Consider the following 22,243-nt stretch of genomic DNA (forward strand, 5'->3'; position numbering starts at 1 on the left):
TCTTTGAGTCAAGAGCTGGAAAATATGGAGGGTGATTTTCAGAATGTCTGACCATAATCCATCCTTAAATGTTCCCATAGATCTGTTCAGTTTGAATTCCATTAATTGTGTGATGGATTTACAGTTGAACATTTAAGGTATAATTACCTCTATTATCGAAAACAAAGGAGACACGTGCCAGTCTGACAGAGTAAAGATATAGCCTCAAGGAAACGGATTAGTTCATCTTGTCTCTTCCCCTCACACATGCACATGCAGATATTTCTGTGTGAATTCCTGTCTACCTACTTGTCAGTGCATTCATTGTCCCCTGATTTCCAGGGCTGCATTGTCATTTCTCTGGGACGGCTCCTAATGGTCGAAAAGTTCTTCACTTAAGTTCATGATCATCACAGGTCCGGTTACCAAAAGAGATTCATCTGTTTGAACCTTGATATGTGTGGTAAGAGTAAAAATATATATTTTTTAACAATTCTTCCCAAGGGTTGGAAAACTAAAGCCTCGAAGCCATCAGACATGAGTACAGGGTGCTTGGTAAAATGTGAACCAGGTTCATAGAGGGTGAAGTTCTTAATGTGAACGTCCATTGTGTGAGGCAGTAAATATCATTCATTAACTCCTCTCTTTGGAATCCTGCCTGTGTTTGGGACAGGCAACTTGTCTCCAGGATCATCTAGACCTCACCTGTTTTCTCTCTGGAGAGTTACTGTCTGCTCAAGGAGTCACCTGCAAATGGAAGCAGAACTGGACTCCAAATTTATGTTTGCATTTAGAAATTTTAATAAGAATCGTTCACTTACCATTCTTCAGTACCAAGCTATGTAAGCCCACTAACGGAAGACAAATTTGATGATTATGGACTTTTGCTGCATATGGCCCTGACTAGGATTGGACTCCAAACAGTGAAAATAAACAAAACATATATAAAAAGAGTCTTGTAATGTGTTAGGTACAGATTCTGGACTTTAACTCCTCCGGGCGAGCAGTGCAGGTACAACTGAATGGTGCTATGAAAGAGAACAGTGAGGTGTGTTTGTGTCTGTGTATAAATGCATGTAGACATGTAATCGGCTTTTGAAAATGACACCGGAGGAGACACGTTACAGCAGGGTGGTGTCATTTTTCATATCGGCCTCATTCATCTCTACGAGCCCGACGCCAAGTATAAAAGGCTGTGATGATGTTCAGTGGCACACAAGCAGCTACCTGACGGTCCTGTTGTGTACACATCCATGGATGTTGCCCTGGAGACCTCGTGGCAGCGAGGGCAGTGTGCCTGTTTGCATCCAGATGCTGAGAGTTGCTTGGAGAAGCCCATCCATCAGGAGGGTTAATTGCGAGCTTCATCAGCACCTGGCCCCCTCCCTCCTTGGCTCCTGGCTGTCTCTGCAGAGCTCCAAGAAGGCAGCAGCAGTTACTGAAAGACCAGGAGTGGAGGAAAGCTGGCGTTTGGGTGCTGGTTTCTCTGCGCAGCCCATGACTGACTCTGCAAGTCAGCCAGGAGTGAGGCTGCTAAATCCCCATGAGGGTCTACGCTTCTTTTTCGTGATTGTAGTACACTGCCCTGCTTACTGAGGTGGTATCAGAGAGTCTCCTTGACACAGCATGTGGTTCTCTGAGGGGGATTCTCCCCACCAAACGTGGACGTGGCGATGCCCAGACCTGAGCTGTCTAGACACCCCTTCGAATTAAGCAGAGAGCAAGAGGTGTGTCTAGGGGCTGAGTCACCTTTACCTGACAGCCCTAACAAGCCTTGCTAATCTCTCCTAAAAATGCCTATTTTTCTCCAAAAGCAATGACGTGAGCCCTGAGCGCTCAGATCAGGCAGAGGTATCTGCACTGCAAGGCAAACTGGGCTCTGCTGCTCTTCTGGTGTTAAATGTGGCTATGTGAGCATTAACAGATCAGAAAGCTGCTTTGTTCTGCCCTTCACCCCATCTTAGAGGTTTCCTGCTGTTTGTGGGGGTGAGAAAGGAACAGCAAGCCATTAGCCAGCGACCCAACTTCAATTTTTTATACTTTCCTCTTTGCCTTATAATGAAGTTAGCAGTGTGGCTGGAGGACACCGAGGTGTGCCTCAGCAGCTAGTGCAACCAGCCAGGTGCTGGGCAGGAAAAAACTTTGCTTTTTCTAGGATGTCAGCCTACTGAGAGCTACCACCAGTAAGACACAAAGTCCTCAAATCTCTTGGTATTCTCTTTGCCCAAGCATGAAACCGTGCCTCAGCTTGTTGTGCCAGGGGCATGTTGGGCCCCATGACAAAGAAAAGCCCACAGCACCAGGCTTCAGTCGCTGTAGGGGATTTAAAGTGGCTTTAACCATGTGGCCAGGAGCCTGCTAGCTGTTCTCCAGCTCCATGCTGCTTCCAGACCCTAGTGACAGAGGCTCTGCCAGCCAGAACAGTAGAGTATAGACCAAGGGATGGATGCTGGAAGGCATCAAGGGTGAGGAGCTGGCTTTAGTGAGTATGGGTGGACGCATCTGAAGCCTGTGCACCACCTGTGGTGTTAAACAAGCCCTTTTCTGGGCTGCTTTTCAATCTGACTGTGTTGTGCTCTTTCTGACCATCAGGTTTTTATAAAATGTAAGCCTTGAGGGCAGAGCTTTTCTTCCTTTGACACTCCTAACTCATTCTTGCAAGTTTACATATGTTGTTGTTGTTGTTATTGTTGTGAGTAACTGGCAATAAATAATGCTTTTGGTCAAGGCTCTTACAACGTGCAACTGAACCTCAAAGCATCTCTGAGTTGTCTGTGCCATGACTAACGTTCCTCCCAATACACAAACAGGGGGAAGCATGGAACAGACAGGGCATCTTAGAGCAAGACAAACTAAACCAAAGCAACCAAAAAAAAAAACCAAAAACCAACAACCTGTGCTATATTGTGTTTAGGTGGGTGACAAATTCCCTCCCAGAAACTTGCACACCTGGATGTAGACAAATAAAGAAAGTCCTGAGCAAACTAAAAGGGAATACCTCCTTAATCTAGAAAATATGTTTAGGAAAAGGAGATTTTTATCTTGTGCCCCTTGGTTTAGGTTAGAGATGAATAAGTACCTTCATTCTAGATACACAGAGTTCCTGTAAGTGACAGAGCAAAAAATATTGCAGCAAAAAAAAACCCCAACCCTTGAATTCCAAAAATACCGTCTCCTTTCAAAGTAAGATTTATATGCAAGAAGACAATCTCTCTTACAGAGTTTTTCCTGTCTCTCAGAGTCTACTCACTGGAAACAAGCAGCCGATTTAAAAAGATATTGGAAGAACAGCTTGGACACAGAGAAAGGAATGACCTGGAGTCTTAAAAAACAGACAAGCTTTTCAGTAGCTTGGCACTTGGAACAAGAAGCTAAAAGTCACATAAGGTCAGCAAAGTTTGGGGCATTCTTGTTACCTAAAAAATTACCATTCTTGGCTTCTCTTATTAGTGTCTCTGCTCAGGGATCAAGTTAACTGTTTTGTGGGGAAGCTGGACCCACTCTGCAGCTGTGGTGGTAAATTTTCTTGAATGTGTAAAGGGTCGGGATGAGCGAGTGGTTAGGTTATTTGAGGGCTGGTGTTCCTGAGCCCTCTTTGTCTGGGATCCAGACGGGCCTTCCTGTTGAGAAATACTGGCCTATTTTTCAGTGAAAAACAAACAACATACCAACTCCTACTCTAGCAAGACAGTGAACGTCGTTAACTATTTCCATTAATGCCACAGCCATGTTGTAGCTTTTGGAGGTACCTAGCGCAGCTCCTCTCTCCTCCCTGCTCCCCCATTCTTTGGTTGTATTAAGACAGTCCTGGCTCTTGAAAAAATTAGGAGATGATCTACTTTTTGCAATGAAGAAGTTTTTCTGCTGTCAGGTTGTGGCTCCAAAGTACTTAAGTATGCCGTGGTCAGAGCAGAGGGTCCCCATTAGCTGTGTTCAAGGGTGCAACCTCATCTGCAGGATGAGTGGAAAGTACATGGGATTACTTAACATTATTTCCTTAAAAGAAAAGAAAAGAAACAAAAACAAATAGAGGCTCATGTCTGAAGCCATGTGCTTCACTTGAAACAACAAGCCCAGATAAAAGCTTCCTCTTTGGAACAGAAGAGAACAAGAGCCTTTGTGTCATGCCATATGGCATTGTAATAATGCATAGAAATGGCATCACTGCTTTGGCATGCTGGTAAGGGCCTAAGAAGCACTCTTTGCTGTGTCCCTTAGTAGGAATGGTCTAGGAAATTAGGATTCAGAAAGTCTTTTGTGATGCCTGTGAAACTGATGAGTTTTGGCTGCAAGTTGGGCTGCTTTTTGCAATTCTCTCTAAGTTGTCATGGGCCTGCTTACGGAACCCTAAAATCTCATAGTATGGGGTGCTAGAATTGCTGTCCCTCTGTTCTCCCATGTGTGGCCTGCACAGGGACAAAAGCTGATGAAACCTCTGAGTTGTCTTCTTTATGGTATTTGAATGGGATATTGCTTTGACCTCCTGTCCCTTATATACCCTTGTGGCAGTTTGCAGGAGTCAACAAATGACCTGTATAAGAACATGTGTGTACACAGAAGGTATATATTCTATTGATGACTGCATAGGCTATTTAATATATAATACATTTAATAATTGTATCACATGTCTAGTTTTCTGTGTATGAAAAGCATAGGGGTACCTATCAACAGATATAAATGCATACTAAGATGCTATGATGTGGTAGGAGAGCTCTTAGCAGGAGGTGTGTGGGAAGCACTCTTTGTTATGGTTGTACCAAAGTTGACTAGCCCAACTATGATGTACCCAAGCTGAAGAAACCTTTATACCACACAGTATTTTCCAGTTAATTATATATATTTGTACGTCTGGGCGTGTGTGTGTGGACAAGTGAGATCATCCATTCCTGTGAGACTTTTTTCTTCCTATCCAGATCATTTTTCCTCTCCCTAGCTCCTTTCCAGTAGCTCAACAACAACAATAGAGCCAAGAGCCTTCCCTCTCTCTCATCTGGTGTCTGCAGTCTGGTGTCTGCTCGCAGGGCAGGGCTCCGGGCTGTGGGTTCTGGGCACCCCAGTGGCGTCAACTCCATAGACTGGTCCAGCTCAAGTCTGCTGCATTTCCAGGCTCAGATATGGGATGTTTTCAGGACAGCCTGGTTGTGGGCCAGGTTCTAGCCAGAACCAGGAAAACAAATTTATATTTATTTTTTTTCCTTTGTATGTGTCTGAATAAGAGAGAAACATGACAAAGAAAAGCTGTAGGTTTAGGGCCATCCGGCATTCCTCAAGTGCTGTGGATTCAAGGGTCTAGCTCACCCTCAACTCAAACAGATTTGTTTTATAGTTGCATTTGAAAAAAAAAATGATCTTAGTACTTGCTTAGAAGTTTTGGGGTTAGTTTTGGTTACTTTTTTAGAGGTGGATTGGTTTGTTATTTTTTTGTTTTGTTTTGGAAATGGCATCTTTTTTTTTTTCCTTCCCGTATTTTCTTGGATCAGAAGGTTCACTGAGATGCCAAACTATGGCTGGCTACAGCTTCAGTACATCTTGTAACAATGCAGGCCATGACATGCCAGAGTGATGGAGCGTGGTATGTACAGTCCAGGAAAGATGTGACAGATTAACACTGCTGATAATGTTTGCCACTCCGGATCTTCTACTAAAATCCCCTTCTTCCAGGTAGTTTAACTCTTGAGACACTGATATTGTGATTACCTACAGAAAACAGCTGCCCACAGTCAACCAGACAGTGGACTTGTATTTTTGATAAACATCATAATGATGTTTCTTCATTGTAGAGCTGGGCAACAGTAGAAATACGGGTTACTCTATCCTCGCAAGGGAACCATAATTTCTGCTTAATTTCTAGTAGTTTCAGGCAGTGTGCTGACTGGGATCAGCAACCTGTTCCCTCTGTCCATGTGGGGTACGAGGCAGTTCCCACCATGGCATGTTCCTCTGCTGCGTAAGGTGTGATGGCTGCAAAATACATCCCACTCCCCTTGCTCAGAAAGGTGATGCTAGGAGAGGGGCCATAGGAGTATGGGGAAGTAAAACAATGTGGAAAAACCTTACTTTTCTTCTTTGTCCTATTTGTCTTCTCTCTCTCCTTCCATCTAGAAAGCACTAAATGGTGTGCAGTACCTACAGTGCTGGTCTGGAGGACGCATGTGCTTCCTCCTGCTCACTTGTGCAGTAACTGGGCTCCCTTGGTGCAGGTCCATTCCTTTTTTTACAATAGGAGGTACAAACAGTTTCTAAAATTTGTAGAGTTTACAGCTCTCCCTTCATTGAACTAACCAGTGGGAGGAAGGAAAGAAAAGTCATGCAGCGAATTGAATTACTGAGTTGAAATGAAAAATCTCCAGGCTCTGGGATGCCCCTAGTCACTGGGGTTAGAAGGGCAGTGATTTTCCACCCAGCATTGGACATGCTCAGGGCAAGCTCCAGGATGAATCGTTAATCTGCGATAGGAGCTCTGTTGTCTGGGTTTTAAATGATTTATCAGGAACACATTCCACAACAACTACATCCAGAAATTCTGGTCTCATTAAAGCCATAAGTGGAACTCGGTGAATTTTGCTTGGCAGGAAGCAGAGATGGAAAAGAAAGGGCAGGTCAGCAGAAGCAGACTCAATTCTCAAATAGTTGTATTTTTCCAGAAAAGAGAGGAGAGAGGAGAACTTCTGGTAGTTAGTCATTTTTCCCTACCTCTTCAACAGAGACAGTGGTATAGGGATGCTACAGCCCTGATTATTACTTGCAAGCAAGTATTAATGTATGTATTTAATATTATCATGAAGCAGAATCTCCACATCGGGTTCTGGCCCTTCTCATTGAACTTCTGGACTTTCTAACTGTGCCCCTTTCTATTGCATTGATTGCTACATATAGTCCATCTGTGCTGGAGAGCAAAGTTACTCAAAGCTGTTACTGCACAGATTTACTGCACCTTATGTGTTCTGCAGCACCCAGCCACGTGGATGCCCTCAGCCAGCAGCCCACAATGGGCAGCCTGTGCCACATTCAGCGAGAGCTTCACTGCCTCCCCTGGTCCTGGGACAACAGCCTGCAAACGGGAAGTTACCTTAAGGTAAGTGGTGTGCTCTGAAATTACACCCTAGCTTACCTTGCGGTAACTTGCTCGTGTAGTCATGGCCTTAAGGTTTTTCTTTAGTATCCATGGCCACAACATCTAAGCACTTTATGGTAGAGCATACACTAAACATTAATTTCAAATTATTGAGACTATTTTCATGACTCAACAACTTTCTAATGACTGTGTACCTTATTAAAGTCTTACAGCCCTTTAATAACGAAGTTTTCCCTCATCCCTTGGCATTTAAACACCCTGTATAACTGAAATGAAATGCATAGCTGAAGTGTTTTTTTAGGACACTTGATTTAAAGTGAGCCCAAAGCAGCAAAGGACTCTTTGAAAATCTCCAGAGTGGACACTCCCAGCGCAGTCTGTATACAGTTTGAATTAATTATTCCCTTAATGGAAATTGTACAAGATGTCCCCCAGGCTCTTTTTGACTGCCTTGCTGCCCTTTTGTGATAATCCCTTGCTATCCTCTAGGCTCTCGGTGGACCTAAACTTAACATATACAGCTATTTTTATCTAGGAGCAAGGGTGTGAATAAATTCAGAGAATGTCTCTCAACATGACTTTGTGTTTGTAAGTCCTCCTTTAACTTGATTAGAAATGCTCAAAGTTTCTTGCAAGCTGCCTTCGAGCATCCTCTGGTGAAATAGCTGCAGTTAAGAAGGATTTCTTCTCCCATGGGTCTCACGGGGCAGCAGTCAGCTACTTGGGAAGCAGAGCCCCTGGTCTCTGTTCCTCACTGCAACATGAAATGACCTTGGACAAGTCTCCTTGCCACTCTTGGATAATGTAGGTGTGATGCAGGTGTTCATCCTGCACTCCGGAGCTGCACCATATGCCTTTGTGGGCTGGGCTCAGCTGGGGTTTCAGTAACACATTAGGGAGGTGGGTTCCCAGCACTCTGTTGATTTTAAATAGGGTCACAGGTGCCTCTAGGGTTCTTGAAAAATCCAGCCTTTAATCTTTTAGGAAAAGGATTAAATGTGCTGGGAGAAAAGAAGAATTTTGTTCATGTTGTTAGTTCTGAGTCCTTTCTCAAAATGGCAAAGGCAATTCAGTGAAGCATTGCAAAGATCCCCTAGAAGAAGCCACAGCCTCTTATCTGTAATGACCATCAGCAGAGAGCACACAGCACAACTGCTTTGTACCAGAAGATGATCTCAGGTGGCCAGTGGCTAGCAGAAGGTTACCTGCCCTGCACGAGCCTTGCTGAGCAACTCCTTCCAGCAGTACCACTTCTTAAAATTAAAAAAAACTGCAACTCTGGTTGTAACCATTGTATGAATGCATAAACGTCAGTTGGGAAATAGCTTCTGCTAAGGTTTAAACAAACAAAACCCCACCAAGCTTGGTCCCCACCATGGCAGGGCTGCTGTTTGGGGTCAGCTGGGCAGGTGTACTCAGGCAATGCCAGCTGTGCTGCAGACCGCACTGCCAGCTTTGCTGGCTCAGGTGAGTCTGGTCTCAATCCTGCCTTGTACCCGCCTGGTCCAAGGATTACATAGTGGTACTACCCAGCCCTGCTGTGAGCTAGACTGGGATAAAGGGGGGCTGAGAGCCAATGTCAGCTTGCTTTAGAGAGGGACCAAACACCTACGAGCTCTGCAGAGCACCGGATGCCCATAGTGCTGGGCGAGACTCTACGTGCATTCAGTGGGCTCTGGTGTGACAGAGAAATGGTGGTCTGAGATGTTCTGGAGCTGTGATCGGTCAGCTTGGGTCACAGGTAATGTGACCAGCATTCTTTCAGACCGTTGTCCTTCTTATTTCAATGTAAACACTTCCCACCTGTCCCAAATATGCGTGCCATTCTCCAAGACTTTCCAGCATTGCTTACATTTGCAGAACTTTATTCCCCGCTCCCGCTCCCTGTGCCGCATCTGTTCCCATCACAGCTGTGGCCACCCTGTTCTGTCTGGCTGACACCCCCGCCCCCCCCCCCCTTCCCCTCCGAACCACCTCCCCCTCCAAGATCAAAATACTCTGTTTTTATTTATTTACCCTGCAGCTGTCAGTGTTGTGTCTGGGTCAGTGCACCGCAACGTGGAGGGACACGCGATACGTGGAAAATCCTTAAAACTGCCAGTCCTGGTAGTAACCAACATACACACCATCAACAAATAGATCTCTTGGCCCTTTGCTCTGTTGAAAACAACAGGTCTGGGCAATGGAAGAAATAACATTGTTGGAGGCTGGCACAGACATCCCGGCCTGAGCTGGCACCGGGTTTGTGTGTGGTCAGGGAGAAGAGGCAGGGCTGGAGGTAGGGACTACCCCAGGGCTGCCCCCATCGATGGTTTTTCAGGCTGTGCAGAAATGCACAAGGCAGAAATGTGCCTGTGAGGCACCAGACAAGAGCCTTACTGTCTCACAGACCTTCACGCCCATCTTTAAGAGGAAGGGGAAAGCTGTAAGGTTCACAGATGCTGTTGAGGAGCAGAAAGCATCAGGATACAGATGGCAGCTTCAGTGGAGGTTAGTCCTCAGCCCAGCTGAGCCACAGCATCCTACAAGGGTGGGCTGGTGCATGGGGTCAAAAATGGACCCAGGGACAGACTTACTGTTAGGGCTACTGCATGTCAGCAGCAATCATTTTTTGCATTATGCTAGACCCTACTTTTTAGGCAAGCCCTTCTTAATCCTCTGCCCCTCCAAAATGCAAATGCCTTCTGAAAAACAGCTGTAGGCTGCCCCCTGTGAATATGGTTAAAGACACTTGCCCGTGTAACAGCTACAACACCAAACCGGGGCTGTGGTTTCCTGAAAGCAAAGAGCTGGGTGCAGCTGAAGGCAGCGCTCCCCTGCAAACCTGAAAGTTAGCTCCCAGCAGCAGCTGTGATTCAGGCTAAGGTAGGATGCACGCCACAGCAGCTGGGCGAGCAGCTGGAAACCAGGTCTTCTTTAGCTGCCAGCCACCACCCCAGGCAGTGCTCAGGGCCATGAGAACTGCTCTTCTGTGCCTTATGGGGTGTGGGAGAAGGGGGCATTGCTCTCCCCTCTTTCGCTTTAGGATGGCAAGAAAGGCTGGAGAAAGGGCTTTTATTTCCTCTTTCTCCTTCCCTAAGAATAGTCAGTTTGTAAGTCTGTTAAAAAACAGTAAACTAAACTAAAGTAAACCAGGTAGACTAAACCAAGTAAACTAAAACCCAAAGGAAGGAGCGGGTAGAAACATTAAGAGCAGGTCACAAGTCTTCTTGGTTAACCTCCTCTCTGCTGAGCTTTACCTGCCTTTTCACTGACACCATCCCAAGTGCTGCAAGGTAACTTGTGGTTATCTCACCAGGACCCTTGCTGGAGCTTTCTTCTTGGACTATGGGCATGATGAGCTCTTGGCATGCAGGGTCTTGGAAGTGGGGCTAGAGATGAGCAGGCAGGCTGTGGTGGATGGCTGCAGGTGGCTGTTACTGAAGCTGCAGGTTGTCTAGAGCCTGCATCTGGTGTAGGAATTGGATTGGAAGCCTGAATTGAAGTCTGTTCGGTGGGGATGTGCCAGCTCCAAGCTCCAAACCTGCATTGTGACAGTTGTCTTGTCACACTGCTGTAGTAGACAGGAGGGACGTGAAGGCACTGAGAGGGCTGCAGGAGACACAGGGAGAACAGAGCGGGTGTCACGCCCTTGCTGTTTCACACTCCTCAGTCTCTGCTGCTAATTCAGCTCATTGAGAACCACAGCCCAGACCACGAGCTACAAATTAAACCTCCTTGCAGCTCTGCATTTTCCTTCCTAACCTGCAATTTCTGCGGGGCTACTTGCACTTATGCCTTTTCCACCACCTACAGCCCCACGTTTTTAGGTGGTGAGGAGCAGAGTGACTTGCAAATCAGAGGTAGGAGAGAGAAGATGGCTTTTTCCAGCAATTTAACTCCTTTCCCTTCTGCCATTGGATCCTTTCTTGAAGGTATCCTTTGAGAAAGCAGTACTTCTGTGCCCTCAGAGGACACAGAAGGTTGATCTCCGTTGATATTTATCTATTACTGGTCTATGGTGTACCTAAATGATGAAAACAGCTGCCAACAGGTTAAGCAGAAATAGATTGCCTGGAACTGCAAGTTTACATCCCAGCAGTAATATTTCCAGTCCTTCAGATGTAGCTAGCAGCTTGCTGGGGTGTTCAGAGATTGACGTTAATGACATGTTATGCAAAAGTATCTCTTCCGGGACAGAATCTTATTCCTCCTAGTGCAGCACATGCAGTTATTGCTGTCTTCCACCCCAGAAGTGGCTGCATGTCTGATTCTGGCTACGTATGCAGCAGCTTGTGAAGCACTCTAAGACTTTCCAGCATGCAAGGCATTAGAGAAATGTAAGACAGGATCTGAGCTATGACAAGCAGAGTGCGTGGCATCATATTCCATCGTGCAGCGGGGGGAAACAGGGATGCAAAATATGTACTCGAGCTGAATAAGCCATTTGGACAAAATAAGGACTGAGATGAACTTTAGTCTCTGAATTAAAACCAAAACGGGATCAAAAAGTCTTCTCACATTGGTGTGTCACGGTTACCTCATGAAATTACCCCCACCTCCATTGCCACCAGCTGTATTCTAGTGTAGCAGTTTAATTCATAGTTCCAGTTGCTGAAAAACACCCAAAGATTGGGGCTGAGCAAACACGAAATCTGGTAGCTCTATTGTGGCTGGGTGAGTCATCTCAATACTCTGTGTGTTGTAGAACCTCAGACCCCAATGATTACTTTTCATTTCTGTTTTGACCTCATGGGACTTTTTATTTTTTGGACCTGCTCTGAGGGAAAGCATTTCAGATGTGAGCCTTTTCTTAGGTCTTTCTTGCTACTTCATGATTTGTGGTTAACATGGTGCTGGAGAAACCCAGCAAAAATCCCTCTGGTTAGCCCAGTCTAACCTAATCTAGTCCAGCTGCAGCCCCTGTGCAACCAACTGCAACATCTTAAGCCTCTGCAGACCAAGGACCACCTCGTTGCATCCAGTCACCACCTCCACCAGAAGCAGAGGGAAGGGGGAGCCCCAGTGATGGGTGGGCGGTTGGTTTGGGCTCCGATTGCATCCGCAGAGCAGCGACCCTGATTGCAAGGCAGGGGACGTGGCTAGCTCTGCTCTTAATCAGGATTTGCAGTAGCATTAAACAGAGAATCTGAAATTTTTAGCCCTTGCTAGAGGAGTGTCTCCAGCCAGTGAAGAATCTGTTTCTCTTCCTGGTGAGGAAAGCCTGGTGGATGCAGAGCTGGCCAGGTAGGAGAGGGCACGCAGAGGGTGATGGCTTCAATATACTCTATAGGGTGGATGTAATACCTTAAAACCACGCAGCAACGCTGGCCTGTGCCAGGGTTTCAGCTTGCACGGGCTGGAGCTAGCATCAGACCAGGCGGCATAGGTAGCGCGGGATGTGCAGGCAGGACAGCTGGCCTCACGCGTAGCAGTAACCCAAGAGTTCACCCAGCTTCTCAGGGAGGATTTGCAGAGCTCTCTGTTATGTGGCTGTGTGGCTAGACAGTTCAAAGCTGTTTTGGCTACCCGTGCATCAGCTGTGCTCGATGCCTACAGTCGCTTGGGGATGTTTGTTTGATTGTCAAAACATTTTGGTGTCAAGGGCCTCTCCACACCCTCTGGCGCGATGTGATCCTTGATTAATAGGCTGAGCTTGACTGTTTGGGAGCCCGTCCCAGTGCCGCATGGAGAAAGAGTGTAATAGCAGTGTGTCAAAGTGATAGCTGGTGTGACGGTACCTGCTGAGGTGAGAAGGGTGCTGGATAGGCGAGGTGTGAAGTAACGAGGAAGTATCTGAGCTCATTATCTGCTGAGGTAAGGGGCTGATTGAGCTGAAGACAGCAGAGCCCAGAAGGGCCTGTCCTACCAGGGCCTGGTGGTCTTGTGATCTTGAAAACCAGAGCAATCGGTTCTTGGTTTTGTTTGTTTTCTCTGCTTTATTTTTTTCATTGTCTGCTTCTGGGGTTGCCCAGAAGCTCGGGCATGGCCTCAGGCCCCCAGTGCTCACTGAGCCACTTTCAGCCATTGCCACGCCGGGGTTGGGCACAGTTCAGCTCCTTGTGTGCACCCTGAAGGAGGAATTTGTGGTGGAGCAAAGCCTGCCTCCTCACCCCATTTCTGGGGGGAATGGCCGTGCCGTGCACAGGCCGCAGCCCACCCAAGCAACAAGTGCCAAAAGCAAGCAGGTCTCTGGCGCTGGTACTCTGCCACCTCAGGGGCTGGTGCTGCAAAGGGGCACGGACAAGGGCAGCAGCTGCCAGCTTTCGAGGGTGCCTGGCTCCGTAACTCACCTGGCGATCTCCCTGCCAGGCCCCGCTCCATGTTCCTCAGGATATCGCAGCAGTCAGCAGCCTCGGCGATTGGCAGCGGCAGCACGGTGACTCACCAGGCCTGGCCCTCCTTGCGCTAAATCCTGCTATCGAGCTGATGATCTGCTGGTAATTTTGCTCCAGCTGAATGCTGTAGACCTGCTCTCACGCATCCTGCTCTCCCTGTAGGCAGAAAGCTTCCCCCCAAATTACCCCACCCTTGCTCAGTGTACCCACAGCCTCTGGCCACTCTCCAGTGCGTTGTCTGTTTTGGAAACCAAAAACCTCTGCCCTAGTACCTAACTTCAGGAATTAGGCTCTGGAGGCCAGCGAAGCACCATGGAGAGGTGTGGGTGAGCGCTTGTCCCTGGTGGCTGCACTGCTGAGGGTTTTTCTCTGTAAATGCCCTTTTCTTTGCGTGGGGAAGGACATGGCACAGTGGCTGGAGAGGGCCTTCAAAGCAGCTCCCCAGCATGGACTACACGCTGTGAAATTCAGACGCGTGTTACTGCACTAGTAATAAGCACAGGTCCTGATTTTTCCTTGCTGTTGTGTCTTCTCTGTTCCTCCTCCCGCCCATTTCCCTCCATTTTCTTCTGTCACTTCTTTGTGATGTTATACCCGATACAGGGACTTCATTCAAAGAGGGGGCTGAGAACCCCCTGGCTCTGCTCAGGGGCTGGGCTGAGAACTCACCAGCTCATTTTGTGCAGGGCACTAAAAACTGTCCATCTAGCCTGGTTCGGCACGGAGGAGGTGTGAGGAAATGCTTTAGTAACTAATTTCCTGCTCTGACCTGGGTTTTGGGTCTTTGTGAAAAAAGAGCTAAGTGTTCATACATAGCTCCTACCTCACAGTCAGTAGCATTTAAGGAGAAAAAGGTAAGAAACAAAATGAGTTTGTTGCTTTTCCTGATTTGTGGGAGGAGCTCTGCGCTGAGCACCCAAAAGACTTAGCAGTTTGGAGGGGGAATGTCCCTTCTTGTCCTCGGAAAGGGAGTCTGGGTCATCTCGTCTGTGTGCACAGGGAGAAAGGGAAGGAAACCATGCTGAAGGCAGAAAGCTGTGCCACCAGCCCTGAGTGCTGCAGTGCGACTTCCATCGGAGGAATTCCCATGGAGGGAACTTTGTGGGGAGGCGGCAGGATAACAAAGCTATCAGCTAAGGTGAAGGTCCAGCTGATGTTATAAGACAATCCTATCCTGGCCCTTGTTTAGAAACTTCTGGGGTTTGTCTTAACTGCAGTTGTGAGGCTCCTTAATGATATGTTTCTGCTTTGCAGCTAGTATTAACACAGGAAAGCTAATTTCCTTTTCATATGTGAATCCACAGACCAGGAGGAAAGTTAAAGATGATATCAATGACATCAATGTCATTGTTGTTTTGCGTATCCCCCTGCTGCAGCCTCTTTGATTTAATTTTCCATCATTTATTTCAGAGTGACCAGTATCCTGTCTTGCCAGGGAGGTCAACAGAAGTTTAGCTGCTGACTTGGTGAACAGGACTGCAACCCGTATCTGTGATTAGTGATGAAATGAAACCCACGGCTTGAAATCATTTATCCAGCGTATCCGATCAAACACAAACATCCTCTGCACTTGGAAATAAATGAGGGTTGGAGCCAGCTCGCCTCTGCAGAGGTTTGTGACATGTAATAGATTGATGAGCTGAGAACAAGCTGCCACTCTCCACCCCCACCGTCAGTGACTTTCCAGCTTGGGGAAGGGGACACTGAGGCCAGAGGTGAAGGATATACTTTCCAATAAGTGTTTCAGTGGGAGGTGAGAAATATGAGCCCCTGGAGGGGGAGAAGGGAAAAAAAGGAAGGCACTGTACTCTGTTAAGCAGGGTACAGTTTAGACAGAGCAGCTGCCTGACAGACTTATGGCATGAGGGTGAGGGCAGTGGCAGCTTGTGCTTGCAGCACTTATTATTGAATGCTACCCACAGGTACCAGGGCAGCACAGACTGATTTCTGGCTGATACACTCTTTTTCCAGTTGCATGTGAAGATAAGGGACCTGTGAGACGAAAGGAGAAAGCTGATGGAACAGCTGGCAAGGTCTGCCCACCGTGAGATGCAGTAACCTCAGAAACAATCCATGTGGCTCCTCAGCACCCTTGCGGCACCTGCAGCTGCCAGGAAGGAGGGTCCTCGTGCTCAGGCAGCCCCACCAAATGGCAACAGCCCCTCCAGTTTTGTTCTACTCCTCTGTTCCACAGCAGTAGGTTTTTGGGGATCAAAGCTGAAAATAAAGCCTGACTTTGAGTTCCAGTGTCACTGTTCAGTGATTTTAATTGGGAAATTCATGTTACTTTCCCTTTTCTTTTTTTCTCCCCCTCTGTAGCATGCCAACTCTAGAAGCAGAGCAGAAGGTTCAGGCTCTCAGAGTACCATGCTTCCCCCAGTGCAAAGCAGAGAACATCAGCTGAACCGAGCTGTCACATCATGGTCTGGGTGGGTGAGCAGTGAGAGCATGGTCAGCCCGTGGTTCAGCTGGGGAACACTTACACATGGAGCTGGGACCAGTCAATCACTTGCATTTCTCTGCCCCAGTCTCGGTGTTCATTAAGATCAAAGTGAATTTCTAGCTTCCAGATTTGCGAAGGGAAGCTTGAAAAGGTGAAGCATGTGTTGCCTGAAAGCAAAAAAGCTGGAAAGCAAAGGAAACCTTTAACTAATGAGTCTGAATACATGTTCTTTTTGATTGTTTGATTTTTGTAATTGGGGCAAATCATACTTCAGAGGGACTTTGTGATATGGGGCATTTTCTGGATGATGAGCTAGTGCTTTAGGTTTTACAACCAAAGGAGACAAAAGCGACATCTTAGGGCTGAAACCTTGGGTTGAGCTGGCTGCTTAGTGAGAGAGGGATTTTTAATTTGGTAACGATCACATACTGTGTGCTTAAACACAAGGGCACTGTGCTGGTGGGCAGCTGGCAGGAGGTGCTGGTACCAAATACAGAGCCAAGGGAGCCTTAGGCCTGTGCCTTGCCAGCACTGCATTTCAGGGTGTCATCTCAAAAAATCCTCTGTCAGTGTCTGCTGAAGATACACAACCTCAGAATGGAGAAAGGTGGCTTGAACTTTTCTCATCCTTCTAATAGCAGCAGACAAATTAAGCTGACTTTAGAATTTAAAGTAGCTTCTCGGGTGCTCTAATTATGGCATCTTCATCAGCACTACCTCTGAAACCCCAAACCCACACAGTCTGAGTGATATGAGTAGGTTCTCCTTCCTACAGCCTGCCAGATGCAGGGTCCTTTTGCATCAGTCCCAGAGTGCTTCTTGGGTGGGGTGGCTTTGCCCTGGCTGCTGTAAGGTCCCTTCGCATTCAGAGAGAAATGAGAAGTGCCCAAAGGACAGTGCCCCACTTACCACGAGGGCAAATGCCTTATTAGACTCATGTGAATCTTACACAAACCTTCTGTGCACACTGGTTGAGGAGGAAGTAATGTAGGGCAGCATGGTTTTACTTCCCCAATACCAAATTTATCTTCACTGGCTGGCTGTACCCAGGGCAATTTTCTGGAAAGCATCAGAATCTGCTGTATCAAGGACTGGCTGAGCTCTTCTGGCTGCGGGAGCTGGGCACCTCTCCGCTCCCTTGTACCAGTCTCTGGAAGCATAGCCCTGTGACATGAAAAAAACATTGCTGGAGCCCAACTCTCACACACAGGAATGGGAGCAATGCTGGCTTTCCTAAAATACCATCCCATCAGCTCCATTGCAAGGAAAAGCCGAGGAAACTTATTTTTAAGCCAAATCCAATTTAAAATTAAAGAAAAAAAAAAAAGGAAGCAGTTAAGGGTACGCTTTAACATGCACTAATGAACTATAGAGAATATAGAGTCTAAATTTTAGAGATATTTTGAAAGCAGCTCCCCAAAAAGTAAAAGCATTACACAGAAATCTCTCAATTTTCTAGGCTGTGTCCGACGTGTCGGTGCTAAAGCAGAAGCTGAGGATCTTTCCTTCTCCCTTTTTCACCCTCCCTCACTCTCACTGCCTTCTAACCACTAACACTGAGTAAAAATATTCATGTTTCAGTCCAGTACCTTTTTGCACGCCTCACACTAGAGGTTTTTTTCCATTCCCCTGGGGTTGGGCAGGCCTCGATTATCACTCTAATAGAGTTAATTAAGAGCCTCGAGGCCCTGATGTTTTGTTTTCTTTGGGACCAAACCTATAGCTTGGGCCTGTGAGCTACCTGCTCTGCCTCAACCCCTTCCCTGAAAAACAACCAGGCGAAATTCAGCAAACGGCTCTTTGGGAGACACGTGCACCCTCCTGCCTGGCGTGGTGTTATGGGAGGAGGTGTCCTCTCTGCCCTGGGGCTGTGAAAAGCATCCTGAGAAGGCACGTGCTGATCCGTAGCTGTGAACTGGACAACAGCTTAAACAAAAATAACCGTAGGAAATGATTCAGCAAGTTAAGGCATGGCCCCAAGAAGCCCATCTCTTGGATGGGCTTGGTGCTTGGGATGCTGGCAGAGCAGCAGCCTGCTCAGAAGCAGGTGAATGCTATCATGTAGGGTCACTGATAGCTTATCCTTAGCACCTGGGAGAGCCAAGTCCCCAAAAGTGAGATTTCATCCTTGCCACAGCCTCACTCAGCTCAATGGGAATCTCTGAGATCAGGTAAGGACTTTCCTTTTTAATAAATACAGGAGCGTAGGGTCACTCCCACACGTAGTATAAAATAATAAAAGGCTTTTATGTGGGAATCTTGCTGTCCTCTGGAGAGCTGTAAAGATCAAAGACTTAAAGCAGTGGCTAATTGCAGGTGAGGTTACTACTGTGAAACAATTGCCCTGTGCGTGTGTGTGTGAAAATAGAGAGGGCACGTTGCTAGCAAACTGAAATGTCTGCTATAAAACTGCTCTCCATTTTAAGGGTTGTTAACTGTTCTCTTGCTGAGTTATGAATCTTCTAAATGACTGGTTTGAGGCCCGGTGGCTCTTGTCCCCTTCCTAGGCTTGTGGCCAAAATGTGTGCCCAATGATCAAGTGTAGTACTTAAATGATGGGGAGAAAATCCTGGGGACAAGCTAGCATGATATTTTGGAGAGGAAACTATGCTCTTTGGTCCATGAGATGTTTTCATGTTGCAAAGAGGAAAAAGGAGAGTTGAAAAGTACAATCTGGGTGTCTTGAAGCCTCTGTCTCAAAATTTTACAGGGCCGTTTAATAATTTGAAGGGTAACAGTAAACTATTGCCATGATTTGAAACTGTCTAGGCTACAAAACCAGGATGAGAACAGTTTTCCATGAAGCTGAAGGCCCCTAAGGATGTCCCTGAGCTGAGCTCTCAACCCTATGTTTACCAGTTGTTTACTAGTGCTGTGGAAACTGTGATGAACCAGAGAAAAAAAAATGGTATTAAGAGTAGTGAAGAGGGGTTTCAAAGGGAAGGAACTGAACTGGTAATTGAACAACAAAACGGCCTTGGGAATTCATGTCTGAGAAATGTTCCTCCGGAAAGGATGAGCAGAGCTGAACAGGCACAGCCCTGGGTTCCTGGGTACCCGATGTTCAGGAGACAAGGCCTGGGGCTGCTCTGTGGTAAGCTCTGTGTGGCCAGAAGAACAGACAAAACAAAAGCAGAAAGGGTTAGAAACCAAGACCTGATTTTTTTTACAAGGGTAAGGGCCTGCTCTGGGGTCTTGTGTTTTCTCCTTGGGCAGATGAGAAGCTGAAAAAGCAGGGAGAAGGGACAGGGGCTCGGTGGACAGGGAGTACTTCTGTGTCAAGGCAGAGTGAAAGATTCCTTCCTTATGAGATGGTAAAGGGGATGAAGAACTGGCTAAATGACAAATACCAAGTATTCCTATTCTCCCTTTGCTTTTCTGTCATGTGAAAGATGTTCAGAGAAAGAGGTAAGCAAAAAGCAGATTTTCAACAAGAAAAGTAAAGTTTTCATTAGCTTTTCAAAGAAAAGTTTTCATTAGATTTTTTTTTTTCCTCCTCTTCCCTTGCTAATGTCTGAATGTTCTCCAGACTGATAAGCTGTGCCAGGACTACTGAAACATAGCTAAGCCTGGGGGCTATGCAGATGTGTAAGAGTGGCACTAGGCACATTGTGCATTCGTTCGAGTTCCCTGTTCAAGAAATGAAGCAAAAGGCTGTATCCTCATCCCCTCCTGGGCTTTTCCATCTCTGCTTTGCATCCTTATAATATCTGAGGCAAGACACCTGTCCTCTGAGCTCAGAAATATGGCTGTGGCTGCTACTTAACCCCTCTTTTCACAGCAGCTATCTCCTCTCCTCCCTGCACCAATGGCCTAATTGCATGTGTGCGTGTTGACACAGGGTGGAAAGAAGAAAGTCTTTAGTTAAGCAATTAGTTGCTGCCATTGCAGGCCCTGCCACAAGATAATTGAGCACCATTAAGTAATGTTTGGTTCTGAAATGTAGCAATTATCTCAGTAATTGCAAGGACGTTCCTTGAATTCTAACCCATTTTTATTGACGTGTGGAGTGCTTCTGCTCCACATCTAAGCTGCTGGAGCGCCTGGTGTGAGGGAGCAGGGGAAGGAGGCAGGCAGGGAGGAGGAAGGAAGCATGTCCTCTGGGAGATCCTGCCAAGAGCCCAAATTTGGTGGTGGTGTTTGCATTGCAAGCACCTGATACTGAGCTGGCTTCACCCCGCTCCTGCCCAGACCTCTCAGGCCGAGCGGGGGGATCTTCCCCGTCCCCAGGCCAGAGCGGAGGCGGGCTGGAGGCACGCTCTCTGCCCGGGCTAGCACTTGACCTCTCCAGGTCTCTTTCTCCTTTTAAATGTGCAAGTCATCCTTGCACAGCACCCGGCTGGTTTCTGGGCTTGGAGGTTTGCAGTCCAACCTCTCCTCTGCCAGGAGCAACGATCCGAAGGAGCTTCAAGGGGCTGGGATCGGCCACTAGAGGGTAGCACAATTAAAAACATAAGGAAGTCGCATTCCTTGCAGCCGGGCTGGCTGCGCCAGGGGATGCGCGGCGGGGTGCCGAGACCATGCAGACCCCATGGCCACGGATGGGGCAGCGCAGGGAGCTCAAGGCAAGGGGAGGGATTCCCATGACCAAGCTTGAGCATGTAGCAGCAGAGGCTGAGCCGGGCTCTCGCTGCTGGTCCTGTTCTTGCTGGCCATCCTCCTCGCCACGGTGCAGGATCCCACAAGAGCTTTTTGGCTTGGCTGTACTGGTGGCTGTAACGTCCCTTCTTGAGCTGTAGCTGTGAATCCAAGCTCTGAGCTAGAAAACCAGCAGGCCAGATGGAGAATACCAAGGTCTTTCTCTGTTTTCCGAGTTAATAAATGTATAAAAGATTTCTTGGGTTAAAAATATTAGAGTATGTACTGCTCTTCTGTTTGCCTCTGCAGGCACGTAGGCCGTTCACAGCACTGTGTACATTAGCAGACGAGAATGCGCCCGGTTCTTAAAATCACGCTACTGTATGAATGGAGATAAACGAGTGCTGGGTCACTCAAGAAGCAAGGTTTTAATTTTAAAGCGTGCCTCTGGAGCCAAAGGTCAGAGTGGAGCCACCCTCCCTTGAACAAATTCCCCACCGCAGCACCGTATTAACATGATACCTTAAAATGCAGCTGTGCTCTCGGGTTAAAGTCCTGGCTCTGCACAGAGCACACTCTGGCAGGATCAGTTTCGAGGATGGAGAAATACGGTGTCTGACGCACGCTAAAATGTCTGTCTCATGATCCGCTCTGCAGTAATGCATCAAGCATGTCTTGAAACATGGGCTTTGCCAGGTGCCAGCACGCGCCGGGGACAGGAGGTTAGCTGTGATGTTGATATAGTTAATTGCAGATACGGAAAAGTCTGGGGAGGAGAAAGCAAATGCTTTTCTTACGGTCGTGTGGCTCGTTAGAGCAGGGGCATAGCACTGGCAGGGTGAAGAACTTCTCTCTTCAAGGGTATTTGTAGCATGCTAAGAAGCCTCATTGCTTCTTGGAGGTCATAGTGATATTCCCTTGCCGTGTCTTGGGCAGCATCTGGATATGAGCAGGTGTCCTGCAATAGCATGGTTATGACGCTGTTGTGAAAGAAGCAGTGACTCAAGGTAGAAATTTCTCATCGTGTAGAAAAGGGCCAACTTGAAACTGATCCTCATGTATTGCAGGATATCACCACTGTGATATCTAGCATGCAAGAGCATGGAGTGCTTATTTAACAGTGAATACGTCCTTGTAACCCATGGGACATACTGTGGCTCTTGCCCTTTTACTGCCCACTTTAAACAAAAAGATTTATTCAACACATCACAAACACTCAACTTAATGTATCTTGAGAGCTTGTTGTTCATCATCGGACAACAACTATGCCCTAAGGTGACTCTGCCCATTCTCATGTGCCAGCTGACCTCCAGAAATCCTTGGAATACCTCAACTTTTAGGTAGCTTTTAGAGCACTGCTCCCTCCCTCAGTTTTTAGTTAATAAATCACAGTCAGTGCCACTGTACTGTACCTACCAGCATGACTTATGGCTGGTATAGATACAGGTACCTATGTAGCATCCCTCAGCAGTGGGGTTGCTTGTCAACCAGAAGAAGTAAGTGCCAGGCTTTCTGGCATGAAGGGTAGAAAGGAGGAAAAAATGCTGACCCTTGATGCTTCCAACTCTTTGGGAAGTGAGAAGCACACCCCTGGCAGCCTCCAGTTTCCATGTGCATTGCTCTGGGCTGGTGTTTTGTGAGCAGTGGCAGGAAACAAAGACCAGGAGGCTCTGTGGTGTCTTGCTGGAAGAAATGACCATTCTCCAGCTGGCAGCATGGGTGTGAACTGCTCCCCTGGGGCATTCGAAACATGAGCATGTACAGTAGTGGGTTGAGTTGTGTGTGGTGGCGTTTTCCTCGCTGCCTTAGGGAACAAATAAGTCCCTCATTAGCCCTTGGGTGGCCTGGTGT

At 47.2% G+C, this 22,243-nt stretch overlaps 1 protein-coding gene and 1 long non-coding RNA gene across 8 annotated transcripts in view; both read left to right on the forward strand.

The window, feature by feature from the left end:
* The window catches only part of LOC137861080 (uncharacterized), a 116,641-nt gene extending 101,021 nt beyond the window's left edge, over positions 1 to 15,620 (forward strand). For 2 of the 5 annotated variants that reach the window (XR_011099362.1, XR_011099363.1), the window contains 3 exons: positions 3,219 to 3,366; positions 14,782 to 14,983; positions 15,343 to 15,620. This is a non-coding gene — a long non-coding RNA (uncharacterized lncRNA). Of the gene's footprint in view, positions 1 to 321; positions 443 to 3,218; positions 3,367 to 14,781; positions 14,984 to 15,342 lie in introns of all 5 variants that reach the window. The other 3 variants (XR_011099364.1, XR_011099365.1, XR_011099361.1) reach the window with 2 other exon arrangements.
* Positions 15,621 to 17,909: 2,289 nt separating this feature from the next.
* Positions 17,910 to 22,243, forward strand: part of TP63 (tumor protein p63) — a 154,314-nt gene continuing 149,980 nt past the window's right edge. The window contains exon 1 of one of the 3 annotated variants that reach the window (XM_068692077.1): positions 17,910 to 17,985. Coding sequence is in view for 1 of the 3 variants with exons in the window: in XM_068692080.1 (XP_068548181.1) it covers positions 17,966 to 17,985 (20 nt within the window). In the remaining 2 variants the exon portion in view is untranslated. Of the gene's footprint in view, positions 17,986 to 18,071; positions 18,131 to 22,243 lie in introns of those variants that run through there. The other 2 variants (XM_068692080.1, XM_068692078.1) reach the window with 2 other exon arrangements.

The sequence above is a fragment of the Anas acuta genome, chromosome 9, assembly GCF_963932015.1.
Source record: "Anas acuta chromosome 9, bAnaAcu1.1, whole genome shotgun sequence".
NCBI classification, from domain to species: Eukaryota; Metazoa; Chordata; class Aves; order Anseriformes; family Anatidae; genus Anas; species Anas acuta.